This window comes from Elephantulus edwardii, unplaced genomic scaffold, assembly GCF_000299155.1.
Source record: "Elephantulus edwardii isolate Elephantulus edwardi_28Jun2011 unplaced genomic scaffold, EleEdw1.0 scaffold00010, whole genome shotgun sequence".
Lineage (NCBI taxonomy): Eukaryota > Metazoa > Chordata > Mammalia > Macroscelidea > Macroscelididae > Elephantulus > Elephantulus edwardii.
In genome coordinates this window covers 29,924,514-29,945,054 of record NW_006399760.1, presented here as the reverse complement: position 1 = coordinate 29,945,054, position 20,541 = coordinate 29,924,514, and the positions used below count along the sequence as shown (strand labels likewise).

General features: G+C 38.1%; 1 protein-coding gene across 1 annotated transcript in view; it reads right to left on the bottom strand.

The window, feature by feature from the left end:
- GPD2 (glycerol-3-phosphate dehydrogenase 2 (mitochondrial)) overlaps positions 1-20,541 on the bottom strand; it is a 201,461-nt gene that overhangs the window by 137,340 nt on the left and 43,580 nt on the right. The window contains exon 2 of the mRNA XM_006880784.1: positions 14,514-14,623. Coding sequence (XP_006880846.1) covers positions 14,514-14,615 — 102 coding nt within the window. The 5' untranslated portion in view covers positions 14,616-14,623. The remainder of the gene's footprint in view (positions 1-14,513; positions 14,624-20,541) is intronic.

Genomic DNA, 20,541 nt, shown 5'->3' with positions numbered 1-20,541 from the left:
ATTCCATGGCAATGTGTTTAGGTTTTATTCATGGTTTTAAAGACCCCAAATCAACAGTCCTGTAGTACTGAATCTTGCCTGGGATTAAAGACAGGTAAGGCAGAGGGCATGGCTCTGGGCTCTGATTCGAGAGCACTGTCTAGCAGGCAGATGGTTGGGACAGTGAGCAGAGCTGAACACACTCTGCTCCCTCTCCAATCACCTCTTGCTTTCCTCCTTCAGTTGCCCTGTCAGCCTGATGATTCAATTTCAAGTGGTCACAGTCACTGGAAACCCTAGAAAAGTCGGCTTCACTCTGAAACACCATGAATCCAAGTTGAATGAGCATTAACTGTTTTTTATTGTTCAGTCTAGAAGTAAGAAGCAGCCCAGCACCACCAGATTCAGGGGTTACTAATTCAGTCAATGAAATTGGAAACTGAAACAGCACAACACAAACTACCTTTTGCCAAGGACAATACTAACCATAGCCCCAAATGAAATAAAAAATAAAACAACATGAAACTAGGAGAGCACCCAATATGTTATCTTACTTTGATGTTATTTCTAATTATATTTCATGATGATCGGTGGTGTGGCAACATTGAGATTTTTATCACTTGAAAACCAATGCTCATCTACATTTTAAAAAGATCAAATTTCTCCAACATTCTGATAGCAAACACAGGGCTTTTGTCAAGAGACTTGCACACTGAACACATACACAGAGTTGAAAGCCAAGCTCATAATCTTTGAGAGTTTACATCCCAAGGAATATTCATCCTTGAAAAGGATTCAGAATGAAATCAGTTTGCACTATGTCTGTTCACCATTAGACTTGCAAATTTAAAAGAGAAAAAAGAAAAATCCTAGACATTTGCAACTTCGGGTGAGACCGAAAACAAGATCTAATAATTAGTGTCTATTTCTGAAAGAAGTGCATATTTAAAGACCACAGGCAATTAACAGCCAGGTTGTCCTGTAATCATGTAGAGTAATAATTGGAGTACAAAGTGGGGTTTCATGCAAATCACTTCATATTGCAACTATCACTCTCACTTGCCCCCATGCACGTGATTCAATCAATGGAATGGTTAGTAGAGTCTAGAGAGACTGCTTTAGATTCTGTTGTCGTTTAAAAAGAGTCATATATGTGTGTTTGTATTCCTGGAGGAAAATTAAATAAACATCTCTTTATAGTGAACTTTAAGATATTTAATGGCCTTCATCTCTTGGACCCCTCTGTGATTCTAAACAATGTGAGGTTCTTTTCTTTGTACTTAAATGACAGTAAGCAACATTTCCCAGTGTAAATAAACTCAGTGAAGAAGTCCTGGTAATGCTGTAGGAAAAGTTGTTAATGGATGGACTGTCATCCCCACTGAAGACCACATAGGAGGAAGTAGGCCTAAACGACAACAAAAGATAGTTTGGATTGTAGACAGGAAGACCATGCTGCCTGCAAATCCTGCGAAAACACTAAATCCTCACAATAGACCCTGTGAAAGTTAACAATTGTGAAGTTTACAGGCAATTCCTGTGGAGATGAACCAGAGCTTGCAGCCACCAGGATGGGTTTGGGTTTGGTTCACCGTGTAAAAGAGTGCAACAGTAAAGCCCTTGGCTTCCAATAGGAACGTCAGCAATTCCAAATGCCCATGGGGGGGGGGGGGGGGGGGGGGGGGGGGGGGGGGGGGGGGGGGGGGGGGGGGGGGGGGGGGGGGGGGGGGGGGGGGGGGGGGGGGGGGGAAGTATGGTGATCAGCTCTCCGCAGATAGCTAAGAGATAGTCCTCCAGAGTAATTCTACTCTATCACATATAGCCATCATTTGCTATGTATCTGAAAGCTGGACAATGAATGAATGAAGAATGACCAGAGAAGAATTAATTCTTTTGAGCTACAGTGTTGTAGAAGAGTACTGACTATCTCATGGACAGCCGAAAGAACAAACAGATATAGGTCTTGGAGAAAGTATAGACATAATAGTCCTGCTTGAGAAGGTGAAAAATAGGCAAAAGAGATGACCCTCAAACAGACAGAATGGCACAGTGACTGCAGCAATAGACTTAATTTTGTCAGAAATTAAGAGAATGGCACATGATAGGACAGGGTTCAGATCTATTGGTTCTCCGTGAGTCACATGGTCTCTATGAGTCATAGTCGATGTAACAGTGCCTAAAAACAGCAGCAGATAGGGTCATATGAGTCAAAATTAACTCTATAGCCGAAACAATTCACTCTAATTGTTTTCTTTTCTTTACCAAACATGGATGCACACTACTCAGTCTTTAAGAGACTATAATTCTTTTGAATACACCTTTGCAGAATCCAGCCATTCCACTCATCTTCCCAGTCTGGAAATAGCCTCAGACTGGCTTTGCTCACAATAAGATGTGAGCTGATCGATTGAATTTGACCTCATCTTTAAAAAGGCTTTTGGGCCCAAGGGCCACAGGCCCGACTTGGTTTTAGTGAATCTCCCAAATAAAACAGACTTGGAAGCAGGAGTGGCATCCACTTCCAAAAAAAGCTTGCCACCAGAAAGTCTAAGAACTTGGAGGAAAGATGAAAGTTTTGTTTTCAAGACTTTCATTCATAGAATCACAATGGGTCGCCTACGGCTCTACAGCACTTAACAACAAGACAATTCTTTTGAGAACCAACAGAAAAGGTTTCTCAATACAAGCAATCATAATATATTAAAATACTAAAAAGTTAAAAGATAAAAAAGGTTTTGTATCTAAAAAAGTTAGGGAAAAACCCTTGGCTCTGAATATACTTTGAATAAATCAGCATTACAATTGACATGTAACTGAGGTTTGGAGGATATGTTTTATTTGTTTTCAAAGAATGTTTTAAAAATATTGAATATGTGAGAAGGTAGTTAAGAGTCTATACTGCTCACCAATTATAACTTTTTTTTCTGAGAATTAGAGGATTTAGAGAACAGGCCTGAGATCAAAAAAGTGAACCAACTCTCAAACAGAGAAGAAAGAAGAAAACTGGTTTTCTCCAAGTGATACCTGCCACATGTCCATTGAGCCTAATATCTTTGCTCATAGAAGTCATCAAAGAGTAATAATTTAGTTATTTACTGGAAAAGCAGCTAAGGTTTTGATCCCAGATTTGACTCTAAGTCCCATGGCTTCAGCTTTCCAGATAATCTTTGCCTAAGTGATAGGGATTTGAAGTCAGATGGTTCAAATCCACCATTGTCTCTGTGGAAGAAAGATGGGCAATCTCCCCCACCCCATCCCCATGCAATTGTATAATCTTTGAACTCATTGGAAGGTCAGCAACGAGTCCGTTCCAACTCAACAAAACACAACAACAACAATAAAAGTATATAATTAGATCACAGAAATTCTGCTTAAAAATTACAAATTGCTAAACAAAGCCAGTAAAACAACATTGCAGACCTACTTAATACATTCATTTAATTCTTACTTTGCAAAAATCTACTTAGAACCTGTTTTGCTGTGCATACTTCCACCCCAAAAATACAGTAAAGTATTATTTTCCATTAAAAACTTTACCTACATGAAGCTTCCTGAAGCACGAACATAATTTAACTAGTAAGTTGGAAGACTAGGGGAAGTGGGGGAAGCTAAAGGTCTCTCTCTAACACATTTATATAAAGTTTCCCCAGTCCTCTGATATCCCTAAAAAGTTTCTTAAGAGACCTTAAAATGAATAAATAGTTGAAAATGAAATTCAAAGTCAAATCAAAATGAATGTCAGTGATGCTCAGTTAGCAACAGCCTAGAAGCTCACCAGCTGTCAACGCTAATCATAGCTCAGTTGTTGACTCACTGTGTGACCTATACAAGTACTGTTAACCTCTCTGATTTTTGTATGCCAGCAATAAAATAGCATCACAAACTCCTCGAAGGTCTGATGTGAGTTATAACTCAAAGATACTGCTATGGCTCTACTTTGGAGGATAAGTGTTAAATAAAGTCCAAAATTATAAGGAAGATGATAGGCTGCTCTTCAGAGGACATTTCCATCTCTCTTTATGCAGTTTCAGTGCTTTGAGGAAACAGACTCTGAAGAATCAAGTTAACCACACACAGTGGTTAAGAAAAGTTCAACTGGCCTTATCCAAAATGCAGAGTCTTCATCAAGCTTTTGATATCAAACACAGTCCCAACAAATTCAGCTGTACTTTTTAGAAGAAAACAGTTCTTCCAGGAATCAATGTACAGGGTTCTAAACAAGAGAAGTAAGTCAATCTCTCTGTCTCTGGCCTAAACTCTAAACAAGATGGCTCTTATCAAAAGAGATACAGTTCATGTTAAGTAGATCCAAAAGTAAAGCCAGGACACAGATGTATTGAATGGATACTTAACAAAAGTTTTCTCTTCCAGGGAACACCACTATATTACCTAAAAATTAGGTGGATACACACCGTGGGGCTGCAAGACCCTGTAATACAAGAGTCACTACAGTAAAAGGACATAAGTCCCCAGCGATTACAAAAGATTGACACTCTATACTGTCCCACTTTGAACCATAATGTCAGCAAGAAACATACCTTCATTGTTCTAAATCTTTGTGCTTTAGGGAGATCTTCCCCCCTCCCCCTTGTTCTTGTAATGTATTGTGGAATCGGATCTGACTGGTGCAGGAAGAGATTGATGCTCCTTCTCCAGCGAAGTATCTGGTGGATTTGAATCACATGCCTTCAGGATTGCAGCTCAGCTTCTTGCCACTAGGCCACCAGAGCTCCCTTTGCTTTAGAGGTTTCACATTACACAAATTAGTTAACTGATGAATACACAGCTATGCAATGTACTTAATACTTCAATCCAAGACTCGTAACTAGCCCATTTTATATACAGTTTATACACACAATTTATATCAAGCTCACTGCACCAGTTTCCAAGGTTGTAAATCATACCAGAGGAGATTGCTCATCTTTCTCCCAATAAGCAGCTAGTGGATTCAAACCACCCCTAGAGAGGCGTCATCTCTGGATTAGCAGCACAGACCAGGGCCTGTGAATCAGCTATGAATCAGGCAGACATTGCTATCAATGACTTAAATATACTAAGTCATTAATGTACAGCACAAATATATAAATAAGCCTGGGAGTAAAGTGATATCCTTACTTCATGAAGAAATTGGTCAATATTTGCACACAAAAACAGAGCTGACAAAGCATAGGCAAATGTCACATAAAAGATACAATGAAGTAAGTGATTTTTCATTGGGGGAAGGCATTACGTAGATTTTACGGTAGATTTTACTGCTACTATAAATGACCATCCAATTGTTTTGCTACTGTTTTACAAACATTTTAATCTTTGGGGCTAGCAACCAATAGGAATCACTTTATGAGGCTCTCTTACAAATGTATTGTGAGAGAGACATCAAAATTACAAATTAAAACAGAGTTCTCAAAATTCCTGTGGATTTTAATTATCCAGGCATAACTGTGCCTCTCATTAGCATAAACATTTTTCTTCTTAGGCCATGATGACACTAACAACAAAGGCAATAGAGGCTTACCTATAAAAACACATCACTACTATTTTGTTTTTCATATTCCTTTAGTCATATAACTGAAAAAAGAACTATAGTGTATAGTAAGCCATGCATAGGCATGGGAAATTGTTCTCATTTATAAAATGAGATACTGTTTAACAATGTATAAAGATTCTGTCATTAATGACTATTACTCCATCATATGTTCAAAATGACTGACTTTGGGAAGAGTAAAGCTTCTTTCCATTGCACCTCACACTAAAATCATGTATGAACATTCATATTTACCACAAAGAAAGCCACATAGATAGACATATAACAATAACAATAACGCTTCACACTGAAAAAGAAATCTTTACTTTCATGCTCTAAAGACCAGCATATGTAATGTGCAGGACAAAACGGGAGGAAGTTCACAGGCCAAGCTTTGAGAAGCCCTCCATGTTTATCAGGTTTCACCTCAGAGATGCCTCACAAAGTCAGTCAGTTTCAAGGTGGGTAATGGAAAGAAGAAACCTAGCATGTGTTCCATGAGAAGGACCACTCTCAAACCTAAATAGACCTGTGTTACATCAACCACACTGTTGTTGTTGTTATGTGCCGTCGAGTCGCCTGCGACTCATAGCGACCCTATGTACAACTTTTCCAATTTTAGTATATGTGCTGCCGAAGCGAGCAGGAAATCGTGATCAACCACACTACTAAAGTGAAAAAAAGAAGCCCACGCCATCTCACCAATGTTTCCAGTCAGGACCTAACTGTTGAGTTTAAGAAAGTACTCTTAATCTGTAACAAAAGGAAAGGGGAAAGAAAGGAGAGAAAAAAAAGACTGATATAGCCTAGGTTAAACCCTTGTCCATCCACCCTACGATGTTGGGTTTTTTTCCTTGTTGTGTCTCATTTTTTAATTTTGTCCTCACTCTCCTTTACCATCTCTTTCTTTCCATCCACCTGAGGAACCCTACATTTATCAAGCTCTATTTATGTTCTTCACTAACATTTCCAGCTCCAAAAGCACTCAAACGTCCTCTCTACTAATTTAAATTCCTTTCTTCGGCTATTTCATTCTTTCCTAAACCTAGAATTTGAGGATGAGGGTGGGGGGTTAGCATTCTATCTGAAAGGAAAACTAGGCAAGGATCTCTGAATCCTTTCCCACTCACAGTTTATTATTACTAACTCGATCTGTCTGAAGTAGTGAAGTACACTCATGATGATCTCTGCAATATCTGCCACAGAAGTGTTTGCTTGTTCTTGGTCTGGTGTCATTTCAGACATTGCTCAAAAAGAAATAAATAAATAGATAAAATTTTTAAAAATCACAAGCCAAAAAACTCTGTCAAGTCGGAACTGACCTTCCACTGGATTTTCAGAGGCTATCACTGACAAGGGAGATTGCCCAACTTTTCTTCTGAGGATTTAAACCACGGAGGTTCTTCCTTTGAGTTAGTAACGCAGCTTCCTACACACTATCCCACCAGAGGGTGGTCACTGTTAGATGCTTCTGAGTCAACTATGACTCACAGCAATGAACAACAGATCTATCATGTGCCAACCTAATGATCTCCAGTATGTTTAAGCCCATTGTTACATTTTTAAATAATATCCTTATCATAATAATAATAATACCAAATCTTGCTATTAAAAAGCTTAGATTTTTACGGGGGGAAAAAGATTACTGAAAAATAGGTGAAACAGTACAATAACAGCAAACTGTAAGAAATTTGAACTAGGCAAAACGGTGCCTCTCATTAGCATAAACATTTTTTCTTCTTAGGCTTTGATGACATTAACAACAAAGGCAGTAGAGGTTGCCTATAAGTCAATTAACCAAACATATCATCACTATTATTTTCTTCTTCATATTCCTTTAGTCAAATTCATAACTGAGAAAGAACTATAGTGTTTAGTAAGCCATGCAGAGGCCTGGGAAATTGTTCTCATTTTTAAATATAAAGTAATATAAAAGAGACCGTGGAAGGCTATCATTGCTGGTGACAGATGGATCTTGGCTAGAAGTGTTTCCAGCATGAAGTTTCACCATCCTTGCCCATGAGAAGTGGTAGGTTGCTTATAATTCACAATTCAGCCTCCTGACCTTTCGCACATGACTGATCTTTAAGAAGGAAAATTGAGATGCCTTTGGAGACATAAGTCACTTAAATGTAGGTGAGGAGGTAAACCAAAAAAAAAGAACAAACACACCCACTCTCACCAAGTCTACTCCAACAGAGCAGATGCTCCACAGTTTGCAACGCTGTAATCTTTATGGAAGCAGACTGTCATATCTCTCTTCCATGGAGCAGCTAGTGGGTTTGAACTACCAACCCTTTGCTTGCATCTGGGGATTTAACCATTACAGAACCAAGATTCCTTGAGATCATCCACCAAACCCCTAAATATTTAACTGAGTGGGTCAACAATGTGGACTGTATCTGGAACTGCAAACTTCCTCCCCTGAGGCAAACACAATAAAAAGATGTTGGCACTCATCTTTTTTCCCTTATCAGTTTCCTCATTTGGAATTAAGGCTGGTGGTGTACTCTACAGGGTCATGTACTGTTAATTCAAAGGCCATGCATGCCTCACTAGTGGCTTGAATCTCTCGTGTAATTTACAGCTTCCAAAAATCCAATGGATGGTCAGCTATGAATCTGACTGAATGACAGGGAGAGAGAGTGAGACCTAAAAGAAAAAAACAAACAAACCAAAAAAAAGCCTCAGACAACCTTCTCCATATGCCACAATGATTGTGACATTACCCCATCTATTCTAAAACTAACATATTTACTTCAGGAATTGTTGTTGTTAGATGAAGACAAGCTGACTGTGACTTAAGTGACCCTATGAGCAGCAAATCTGAAATTTGTCAGATCCTGTGCCATCCTCCCCATCTCAGACACAGTTGAGCCTATTGTAACAGTCACCACATCAATTCATCTTGTTGTGGATCTTCCTCCCTTACACTGACCCTCTTCCTTTTCCAAGCATGATGTCTTTCTCCAAGGACTGGTCCCTCTTAACAATATACCCAAAGTATGTGAGACAACAGTTTCATTATCTTTGCCTCCAGGTAACATCCCAGGTTCATCTTCTCCAGGACAGAACCTTTTGTTCTCTTGAAAATCTACACAATATTTTTCTCTAGCACCACAACTCATTAATTCTTCTTTAGTCATCCTTAGTCATTGTTCAACTTTAAAAGGCACAGCAAGCAACTGAGAGAACTATAGCTTAGATCAGGCACAACTTGGTCTTTAAACTGATATCAATGTTTTTCAGTACTCTGGTGAAGTCCCTGACAGCAGGATATCCCAATATGATACTTTAAGAGTTGTTGTTATTGTTGTTACGTGCTGTTGAGTCAAGTACGACTCATAGTGTCTTATGAACAAAATACCTGAACCTTATTCTATTCTGTGCTATCCTCATACTTCCTGGCATACAAGAGCCCATCACAGAAGTCACTGTATCAATCCAGCTGGATGAGGGTCTTCCTCTCCTTCACCGACCCTCCACCCTCCCCATTCCTAACATCATGTCCCTCTCCAAGGAATAACCCCCCACCCACCCAGCAACATGCTCAAAGTGGCACTCCAGTTGCACTCTCTCCAAGACATATCTGTTCATACTCCTGGCAGTTCATGGGATGTTCAGAGCTCTTCTCCAAAACCACAGCTCAAATGCATCAATTCTTTTTCTGTCATCCTTATTGTCCAACTGTCATCATTGCCATGCAATTCTCAGATGCATAGTGATCAGAAAAACTATGGCCTGAATCTCACACACACACACACACACACACACACACACACACACACACACTAGTCCTCAAACTGATATCATTACTCCTCAATAATTTGGAGAGATCTCCAACTGTAGATTTTCCCAGTGAAATGTGTCTCCTTATTTTCTGACTGCTGGTTCCAAGGGTGTTAATTGTGTATCCAAGCAAGATAAAGCCATTGACAGTTTCAATCTCCTCTCCATCCATCATGATGCTGCCTATCTATTAGTCCAGTGTTAAGAATCTTTGTTTTCTTAACATTGGGATTACTTCAAGAGTTGTTGTTATTGTTATATGCCATCGAGTCACTTGAGACTCATAGCGACCTTATGTATAAGAGCTCTAAATGCCGTAAAAATATGGAGTGCTTCACGAATTTGCGTGTCATCCTTGCACAGTAAAAGGGTAAAAATCTCTACATTCATTTGGATCAACCATGGACACTCTTTGCCTAAGAAAAATATTAATAGTATGGCTGCATGAAGAAAGGCAATTAAAAAACAAATCAACACCGTCACCTCTAACTCCTGACCTACCTCTAGAAAACCTATTTGGAGCCTACACAAAAGCCTTGACTTCCTTACCTATCAAATTCTGAACCAAACCCACTACTGTTAAATCACTTCTAACTCAAATCCATCAGGTTTCCAAGACTGTAAATCTTTACAGTAGGAGAATGCCCATCTTTCTCCCTCAGAGAAGCTGGTAGACACAAGTCTGTCCTGGAGAAGGTGAAGAAACCGAGTTGTTAATTGGAGGCAAGAAATGTTGAAGCTCCATCTCACATACTTGGGCATACTGCCAGGAGGAAGCAGTCCTTAGAGAAGAACATCATGTTTGGAGGGGTGGAGGGACAGTGCAGGAGAGGAAGACCCCAGATGAGATAGACTGGCAGAGCAGCAGGGCTTATAGGTGTAGGTGTATCAGAAATGGTGATATTGGCTCAGGATAGGATAGCCTAGGACAGGACTCAAAGCTACTGTGCATAGGGTCGCTATGAGTCGCAGGTGACCAGATGTCACATACCAACAACTCCAATACTTGTATACAGTCCTGAATAAAGATCACTTTGCAGAAAAATGAAACAAGCCTGGTCATCTTTCACAAACTGTAGTCAATTAATGTTCAGCAAAGGGATGGTTTTTACTTATCACTGAAGTCAGGAAAATTTTCTCCTCTAGAATGGCTTTGATTGGCAGATATTTTCTTAGAGAGGACAGCTAGGTTAAGGGTGGCCCGTAGTCATTTTATGTCAATGTCTCAAAACAGGGCTCTGTCTTTTTTTCTCCTTGTGTTTTTTCTTTTCTTTCTGCTTTCGTTATTGATTCACAGGCCCCTGGCCGCACCCCACACATAGCTACAAGCCATCTGCTACCTTACATTAAAATATCAGTTCATAGTGGCTTAAAAAGACAAGGATCACCACAAAAGAAATAACACAATTGCATGATGAACATCTTATTCTACTTGTTGACTGGTCTGTAGTGATTTTTCTCAACCAAACTTGTTAGCATAAAATGATAATTACAAACTGTTGGTATTTCATTTGTCTGTTAAGTTGGTCAAAATGTCTAACTTAGGATGGATAAAATAGCAAAAATGTCCATGAATCAATAAGCTCCTGTTTTACCTTGATTTTACTAATAAAGTCTACCTGACTTGCCTGCATTCAGCAGTTATCTTCTACTTATTTAAAAGTAAGAGCAATTATTATAGAACAATCAAACCAAAAAATATGAAACTGTGTTACCTAGGAACAGTTACAATATAAACTCTGAACATGCTTACTGTGGTTAAAATACATAGACCACATATAAATTTAGCAACAACTCATAATATTAGATATCATGACCTTTGTAATTGACATTTGCCAGTATTATTTCAAATAACACTGGTAAGGAACATGTAAACCAATCCTTTATGCCTATGTCCCAAACAGAGCTGTGTTTCGAGAACAGTGTCAAAAGAAGCAGCAATTTTTCACACTGTTAAGGAACTGGTAGAAAATAGTGTGAAGATTCCTGAAAAACTAAAAGAAGAACTCTCGTATAACTCAGCAAGAACTTAAAAGAAGTGATGTGAACACCAATACTATGAATACCAATCTACACTGCAGCTGTGATTCCAATAGACAAAAAACGGCAACAACTTAAACGTTGCTCATCATCAATGGATGAAAGGGTAAATAAAATACAGGACAAACACGCAACAGAATATAGTAGGAGAAATGAAGCCATGATACGTACTATGAATACTGAAGATGGGGGACATAAATCAAGTTATAATAAGACAAGTGTTATACAGCCTAATATAAAATGACAAGATGAGTAAATGTATACAAACCAAAGTTTGTTAGTTGTTAACAGGGCAGAAGGCAGAAAGAAAGAGGGCTGTTTGTGGGGCACTGAACTTTTGCTTACAGTGACGAAAAATTTGGGATTCATCCAGAATAATGGTTACGTACAGAGTCACTTAATATAAATGATATCATTAAACTATAAATGTATAAAAACTTGAATAGGCACATGTTATGTGATTATGCAGTCAATAAATGTGGTATCATTAAGCTGTACACTTACCAAAAACCAAATAAGCCAATGTTGTGTGATATGTACTTCTACTTTAAAAAAATGAAAAGAAGCGGGGGAGGGCTGGGCGGGGAGAGAAGTGCAGCAATGAATGAATGGAAATCCAAAATCTCTGTAAATGCTCATTAAAATTATTTAAAAAAATAAATAAAGCTAAAGAAATACAATTAAGTTTTACTTATTTGTATTGAATCACCTAGAATTATTTTCTCCCTAAAAATAAAGATATCATCATTCATTTTACTGATTACAAAGATAATCAATGTTTATCATAGTACATCAAATGCTGGTGAAATTATTTCATCTCTAAAATAAAATATTTAATAACTTGGTGTAAAAAAAAATAAATAAAAAGAAGCTGTTTATATTTAGCCAAACATCCCTCTCATAAGACTTTTTTCTTGGTTTGACAGTTTAGGATCATGATTTCAAGACACATCCTAGTTGACTGGCCTAATTTCATGCTTCTGTTTTACTTTCTAATTAGTTATATTGTACTTGGGGAATTAAAAGTTTGCACAACATACAGCAGTGGTCCTCTATTCACCTGGAGGAAAAGGGCAAGAGTGAGAGTTAGGTAAGAAAAGGCAAGAATAAAATGTACGGTTGATTGGCTCTGTGAACAACTGGCTCCTTTATCATGCTAGCCCTGGAATGGTGCTCAGCTATTACTACCGATCATTTTGATCAAAACATATACGGATGAATCCTGCTTTCATAAGCAAGAAAAATGCAAAAGAGATTATCATGAGATCCAAACCTTTTTTTTAGAGCTATCAAGCTCTGGAACTACTAACCTGAGATACCCTTTAAACTTTACAGCAAAAAATATCTGCTGAAATCTTCTTTAAACCAAACAATAGTTTAATTAGAATAGAATATTTGCCTTGAGGACTAGAGGTTTTTTAAAGAATTATCTATTTTGGATCAAACTGGCAACAACAATTAGAAAGGTTAGATAAGAGGGTTAGGGGGCAATGAGTTTGTGTTAGTAGAGGATTAATGCACAAAAGGAGTATAAGAATGGTTACACAACTTGAAAAATGTATGCAAGGTCACTGGATTGTACATGTAGAAATTGTTTAACTCTTTTGCTAGGGATTTTCAAACAATAAAGAAAATTGTATTTAAAAAATACATAAGTAAACAGTGAATGAAGCGTAGCCAATGGGTGAGGATACTCTTAACAGAAAATCAGTCAAATAACACCTGCAACATACACTGCTAGGCAAACTTCAAAGATAACATGTCTACAGTTTAGAACAACAAAGATTAATATAGTCTATTCAAAGTTATCTATCTTTAGGATGAGAACACATAAAAATGAGCTTCTTTTCTTACACTATGTGTTCTTAAACACATAATTTAAAAAATAAGTGTTTCTAAAGTCACCATGTTCCTTGTTGTTGTTTGTTGTTAAATGCCATCAAATCGTAGACAACTCATAGCGACCCTATCAGTCCTTTCTCCAGGTTCAAAAGAGGGCGTTCTCCTCCCATAACCACTGGTGAGTCAGCTATGGGTTAGTTCCAATTTAGTGGTACATAACAACAACAAAAGTCTTATGTGCATTCAGGATATGAGATTCCAAGCAAAAAAGCTACAACCCATGACTTAACTAAAAACAACTCATTGGCATCCATCAGAATTGACTCGGTTATCCCTCCTGTGGGTTTCTGTGACTGCAGATAGCATGGGAAGAGAATGTTCATCTTTCTCCAGGGGAGCCATCAGTGGATTCAAACTACTAGGAAGGCTCAGCTTTGAGGTTAGCAGCACAATTCTCTAAGAACTATGCCATCACAAATCTCTTCCACTGCTTCAACATGACCAAAACGTAAAAAATAGATAATTCAGAGGTGGTCTACCTATAAACATTTCTCAAATTCTTTCTCCTCCATCTGTGAACGATTCAGTAGTACATCACCCAGGTAGCATCATGAAATACCACACTAACACTGAAGAAAAGGAAACCCAGTATTAAATACTGAGGTTGTTACTGGCATTTCAAGCCAGAACAGAATAAGACCATTCAGCTAAATCACTTCTTGGCATCATGTCAAAGTATGGGAAAGCATATTTACAATGCAAAGAGAGAGGAAAAAAATGCAAAAATGAAACTAAACTGTGCACATTAATTTCCTTGAAATTTTTCTACCAATCTTATTGTCATAACTTCCTCACTACTTTTTACCCAAAACAAGGTGATACTTTGGTAAATACACAGTTAAGAAGTAAAATCATGATTCTGAGTCAGCCCCTCTGTGTAGGCCCTTTCTTTCCCACTTCCTTATTCATCTGCCTGCCTTCTAATAAGACAAAATTTTGGCAGGAACACAGAAGGTATCTAGAACATTTAGATGAGCTAGACAAGGCAAGTCTAAATGAACAAACCCTGGCACTGATACATGAAGCAGTCTCGGGGAACTACAGGGCAGGGAAGAGACTAAGGGGAGGAAGGTGGCTAAATAAAAATTTCACTTTCTGAAAAATGTGATACACACAGTGGTCAAGAATTATAAGTGCAGTACTCTAAATTAGTGTCTTAGAATCAAACAGGAGTTTCACCAGAAATATCTAACAAACCATTAGCAAACTCAGGCAACATTCAGAGTTGCTCACCAGATTTAAGTTTCTTATTACACACAGCACATGGATAGTTACTTACTTGCTTCCTCCTGTAATGAGTAAACTGAGAGAGGCCTAGAACAGTGGCAAGAGCTCCTCCGCCAACCAGAACCGTCCCTTTCACTGCCTTTTGAAATGCCATTTCTTAGCCTACAAAGGACCAGGGAAAGAAAAAACAGAAGTTAGTTAACTGGGCTTTGTGTTGCTCCACAATTTCAGTAATTAAAAGAGACTATGTAGATTACCAAATCAGGTTAAACTAAAAAACAAAACAACAGCAACAAAAAAGCCATTTTTTTTATTATACCAGTTTATTTACAAAATTTGAATACCTGTTTCTCACACAAGTTCCTTTCCATTTCCCTATCGCCCTCCCATCAAATTTTGCAAACTCATGGTTAAGCCCCCCAGCCCCCACACATCCTCAACCTTCTGCTTCCACCCTTTCCCGCTTGTCTCCTTATTTTCAATCTCCAATAATGGTTTTATATAGTACAATAATGCCAATTTTATACCACAATTCAAAATCAAACCAACCCCCAAAAAAAAGTCTAAACACAGAAGCTGATTATAGAAAAGTTATCTTTCAAGGGGATTAAAGAAAGAAAAAGCAAATTAAGAGACAACTGAGGATAGCTAAATAGTACAAAGTCAAGAGAGCAGTGAAAAGAAATGTCATTGTATATTTGACAAAACTATATGCTGTACTTGCAAATTTGTTCAACAGCTAATCCCCTCCACAAGGAGAACCGGTAGAAGTCTCCGTCACTCAGCCTGACAAAGAACCTCTTGCCTGCCTTTGGCAAATGTTTAATATAAATTGTGGTACAACTTCTGTCCCCAGTTTTCCTGTTCCCTAATGAAGTTCTCACCACAACTGAAAGGCAACACACATCTTTACTGCTAGGAAGGGAAAAGGCAACTCTTCACAAAGTCAAAGGAAAGCATGCCTTGACACCTTCCTAAAGTCACACATTTAATACTTCCTTAATTCCCTTCATAGAAAACTAAGGGGAGAAAGTTGTCTTGGTTAATAACATAGCTGCATGAAAGAGGGAAAACCCATTGGTTCAAAGTTCCTTTCCTGCTCACGAAATTATTTCTGAATAAACGTCAACAACTCTTAGCCTTTAATTACGTTGCTTAAAAAAAATATTTCCATGATTGAATGTATTTTTTTAATAAAAATTATTCTTTAGCTCAGAAACTCAAACTATAACAGAAATAAAAATGCATTAAAAATTAATATTATGTACACACACAAAACATCTCTCATCAATCACTATTCTATTAAATAAAAATATTACAGTGTATGGTCACTTAAAAAATACATCCAGCTTAAGATTGATACTGAGTAATTTGACCTGCCTAAGACTTTCTGTTCACAACAGTAAACTGGCACACCCAAATCTTAAGATAAGTCAACACCCTATTTTCCTGTATAGGTGGAGGTTTAACTTGTCTAGACAACATACCTTATACCCTGCAAATCTTTCATGACTCAGAAATTTATTAATTCTTTGACTATCTTAATTTTTTTTATTAAAAATACTAAAGAAAATACACATTAAAGTCTATAAAAACCGGAACTTGCATAATTAAGAAGCCTCTCAGAGCAGAAAAACTCAATTATTTTGCACAAAAGCAAGAGACAGAAAAGTAGTAAGATTGAATCGGATCAAAGGACATTTTCAAGACCAGGAAAAAACAAGGCTGTTTCTTCAAGTTCAGGCCCTTACAGGTTTCATTGTACTATTTTAACATAAATTTCTATTGTTGTGTATTGTCTAGTCAAAATTGACTCATAGTTGATCCTCCAGCAGGTTTTCAGAGGCTGTAAATTGCACAGGAGAAGAGTGTTCATCTTTCTTCCACAGAGCAGCTAATGGATTCTGACCCATATCCTTGGCTTGGCAGTACAACATTTTACCACTGAGCCACCACCACCACCGCTTAACAACAAATTGTTGTTGATTGCTGTCTAGTCGTGTGTACGACTCATAGCAACTTTATGAACAAAAGACCTAATACCTCTCTATAACTTTAATCATTTCTCCAGTTTAATAGAGTTTCCATAGGCATGTGGTTTAGGAATTGGATGCCACTTCTGCTTCCAAACCTGTTTTACATCTGGGAGCTCCACCAAACACTGTTCACAGAAGCCATTATGGTATTTGATACGCCAATGGCACAAGGTTCAGCATCACAGCAAACCCAGGTTACTTCAGTGCAGCAAATTGACAAAAAGTGATGTACAAAGTAGAAGAATGTTTCTCCAAATATAACAACACTAACACTAATTAGCATACAGTTAAAGTTAGGTCCATTTTAGATGGACAAAAATCAGTTTCCATTTAGTAGATTCTGACTCATGGCAAATTTACATTCATTAGAGCAGAAATGTGTTTTACAAGGTTTGCAGCAGCTGAATTTTTAGAAATAGATCACCAGGTCTTTTACAAAGTGTCGCTGGATAGCCCTTAACGTCTGACTTTTCCATTAACGGACCAGTGTGCTAACGACATGCACCAGCAGGTAACTCATTTTGATGGATAGCATCTATTAAATGTGTTTTTCATAATGATCCTAAATCAAAGAATATCAATGCAATTGATAATTATGATTCTGCAGAAAATTAATTTTGGAATACTACAAATTATATGAGGTCTCATGGCTTAGTGGTAAGGAATTGCACTACCAACACAAAGGCGTGTGGTTCCAACCCACCAGGTGCGCTATGAGAGAAAGATAATCTATCTCCTCCTGTGCAATCTACAGCCTCTGAAAATCTGCTCCAAAGTCAGTGCTCAGTTGGTTACAATTTGATGGTACAAAACAACAATAAAAATAAATTATATATTAAAATATAAATGTTGACGTTATAGTTTCCTGTAGCTTTAAGAAACATAAGGCCCCTGGAATGGATGGGATACCAACTGACCTGTTTCAACTAATAGACTAATAGAGCCCCAGATGTGCTCACCAATCCATGCCAGGAAATTTAGAAGACAGCTGTCTGTCCGATGGACTGGAAGAGGTCCAGATTTGTTCCCATTCCCAAGAAAGGTGATCCAAAAGAATGTGGAAGCTATGTAATAACATATTAATAACACATGCAGGCAAAATACTTCAAAAAATCATTCAAAATGGTTAGAACAGTATGTACATAGATAGGAACTGCCAGAAGATCAAGTAGAATTTAGAAGAGGCCATGGTACCAGGGATATCACTGCTGATGTCAGATGGATCCTGGCTAAAAGTGAAGACTACCAGAAGAATGTCTATTTATGCGTTATTGACTACACAAAGGCATTTGACTATGTGGATCATAACAAGTTATGGCTAACATTGAAAAGAATGGGAATCCCAGAACACTTAATTGTGCTCATGTGAAACATATACCTAGACCAAGAAGCTTTTGTGTGAATAAAGGAAGGGAACACTACATGGTTTAAAATTAAGAAGTGAGTGCATCGGGGTTGTATTCTCTCTCTATGACTATTCAATCTGTATGCTGAGCAAATTATTTAAGAAGATGGACTCTTTGAAGAAGAACATGGCATCAAGAGACTCAACAATAACCTGTGTTATACAGATGACAATCTTGCTTGTTGAAAGTGAGGAGGACTTGAAACACTTGTTGCAGAAGATCAAAGAATACAGCCTTCAACATGGATTGCATCTTAACATCAAGAAAATTCTTACCACTAGATCGATAATGCAATATCCTGATAGGATAAATGGAGAAAAGATTGAAACTGTCAACAACTTCATTTAACTTGGATTCACAATTAACAGCCTTAGTACTAGCCCTCAGGAAATCAGGCAGCATATCGCACTGGGAAAGTCTGTAGTCAGGAACCTCACCAAATTATTAAGGAGCAAGGATATCAGCTCAAGGATTAATATGTGTCTGATTCAGGCCAGGTCTTTCTGATCACTTGTTATGCATCTGAGAGCTGGAAAATGAATAAGGATAACAGAAAAATTTGTCTTTGAGCTGTGGTATTGGAGAAGAGTAACACCACATAAACGTCCCATCAACTGCCAAATGAACAGATATGTTTTGGAGGAAGGATAGTCAGAGTCCTGCTCCTTGCCTCACATACTTCAGGCATGTTGCTAGGAGAGCCTATTCATTGGACAGGGACATCAGGCTTAGAAAACTGCAGAGTCAGCAAAGGAGAGGAAGAAAGACTCTCATCCTAGTGAATTGACACAATCACTGCCACAATGCACTCTAATGTGTCAGGAATTGTGAGGCTGGTGCAGGCTAGGACAGGGTTCAGGATTGTTAAAGATCGTACTTAACTTGATGACACCTAACAACAACACAACATCACAGTTCCCTGTTATCTCAATCCTTTGAATGTATTCCTATATGCTAAATTAATCTTTTCATAAAGATTCTCCCCTGAAAAAACATGTCACATATCCTACTACAGGTGACCTCTTCTTCACTGTCTCCTCTCTACATCAACTATCTTCTCCCAAGGTATTAATAGTGGTTACTTAATGCTAGCCAGGGACCTTTGCCCACCATCCAGTGAATCCTAAGGAAATTTTACTTTGAAGGTTTCACTAATAGTAAAAAAAAAACCCACAACTTTGTATTCGGACAGTATACATTTATCATAGCTTACCACCATTATTCCTAGTTCAAATGTTCACATGAATTCACATTATCATGCTATTAGTCTCAAAAAAAGTCTCTGGTGTCAGTTATCCAAAATATAGATTTTCAAATTTCACTCTCCACACTAACTTGGTTCCCTTAATATGAGGAGCAGATAATCTTGTCCTACCTCCATATAACTAAGCAATGTCCAAGTTTGCCTCACATAGACAGTGGCCAAGTGGTCTATTGAATGTGAGCTTTGTGGCTGATTAGTTTAGTATCCATATTTCTTTCTGGTTGATTATATCACTGATGGCCTCACAAAGGAAGCTACACATCAACACAGTTGAATGAAGGAAAATGGCACCTAACATAGTCAATGAAAACACCTCAGTATCAGAGATGTCATTCATGTTGTTGAATTGAAACTAGTCTTTCCAAATAAGTTCCCTACTTACATTAAAGGGTGCACTGGTGGTGTAGTGGTAAGGAGTTATACTAAAGGCACAGGATTTGAAGCTACCAGTTACTCTGTGAGAGAAAAACTGGTAATTTACAGCCTCTGAAAACCCATTAGAGGGCCATCCATCAGTCAGTTTCAACTTGATGGTACATAACAAAAACAAACGAACAGATTGATCCTGCAGAGGGTTAAACCGGCCTGCTCCTGGAAGGCAAGGATTCTGAAGCTTTGTCTGACATGCTTTGGACATGTTGCAAGGAGGAACCAGTCTTTGGAGAGAGATGTAGTGCCTGAGAGGGTAGAAGGACAGGGTAGGAGAGGAAGGCCCTCTATGAGGTGTATTGATTCAGTGACTGAGTAAGTGGAGGTAGGTGTGTCAGAGACACTAAGACTAGCACAGGACAGAGGAGGGTTTAGGGCTGTTGTACACAGGGTCACTATGAGTCGCAGGTGACTTGATGGTACAGAACAACAACAAAAACCAAAACTCACTAATAGGTTATTATGGGTTTTCTAGATGAATCTCCATTTCTAATCTGCTTTAAAATTCTTTTGCAGAATTAGCAATAACATTGACAATAATAATAGAGAAGAGGTCGCTTTCTTTTAATTTCATAAAATACCCTGAGCAGAGCTCATAGTGACCCTATGAAAAGATCTAAAGCCTTTCTGCAACTCATTTCTCAAAGTTCAGAGTTTCCAGAGGCATGTTGTTTAGGAAGTGAATGCGACTCCTGCTTCCAAACCTGTCTTAAACTAGGAGCTCCACCAAACACTGTCCATCATGGGTAAAACTTATGTTATTTGACACCCCCATGGCACAAGGTTCAGCATCACAGAAACCCCAGGTTACCTCAGTACAGCATATTGACAGAAGAGTGCTGTACCACTTAGAAGAATGTTCCTCCAAAATATAATAAAAACTGATTTTTTTTTCTATATTTTATTAATTTTCATAAACATTTACAGAGATTTTGGGTTTCCATT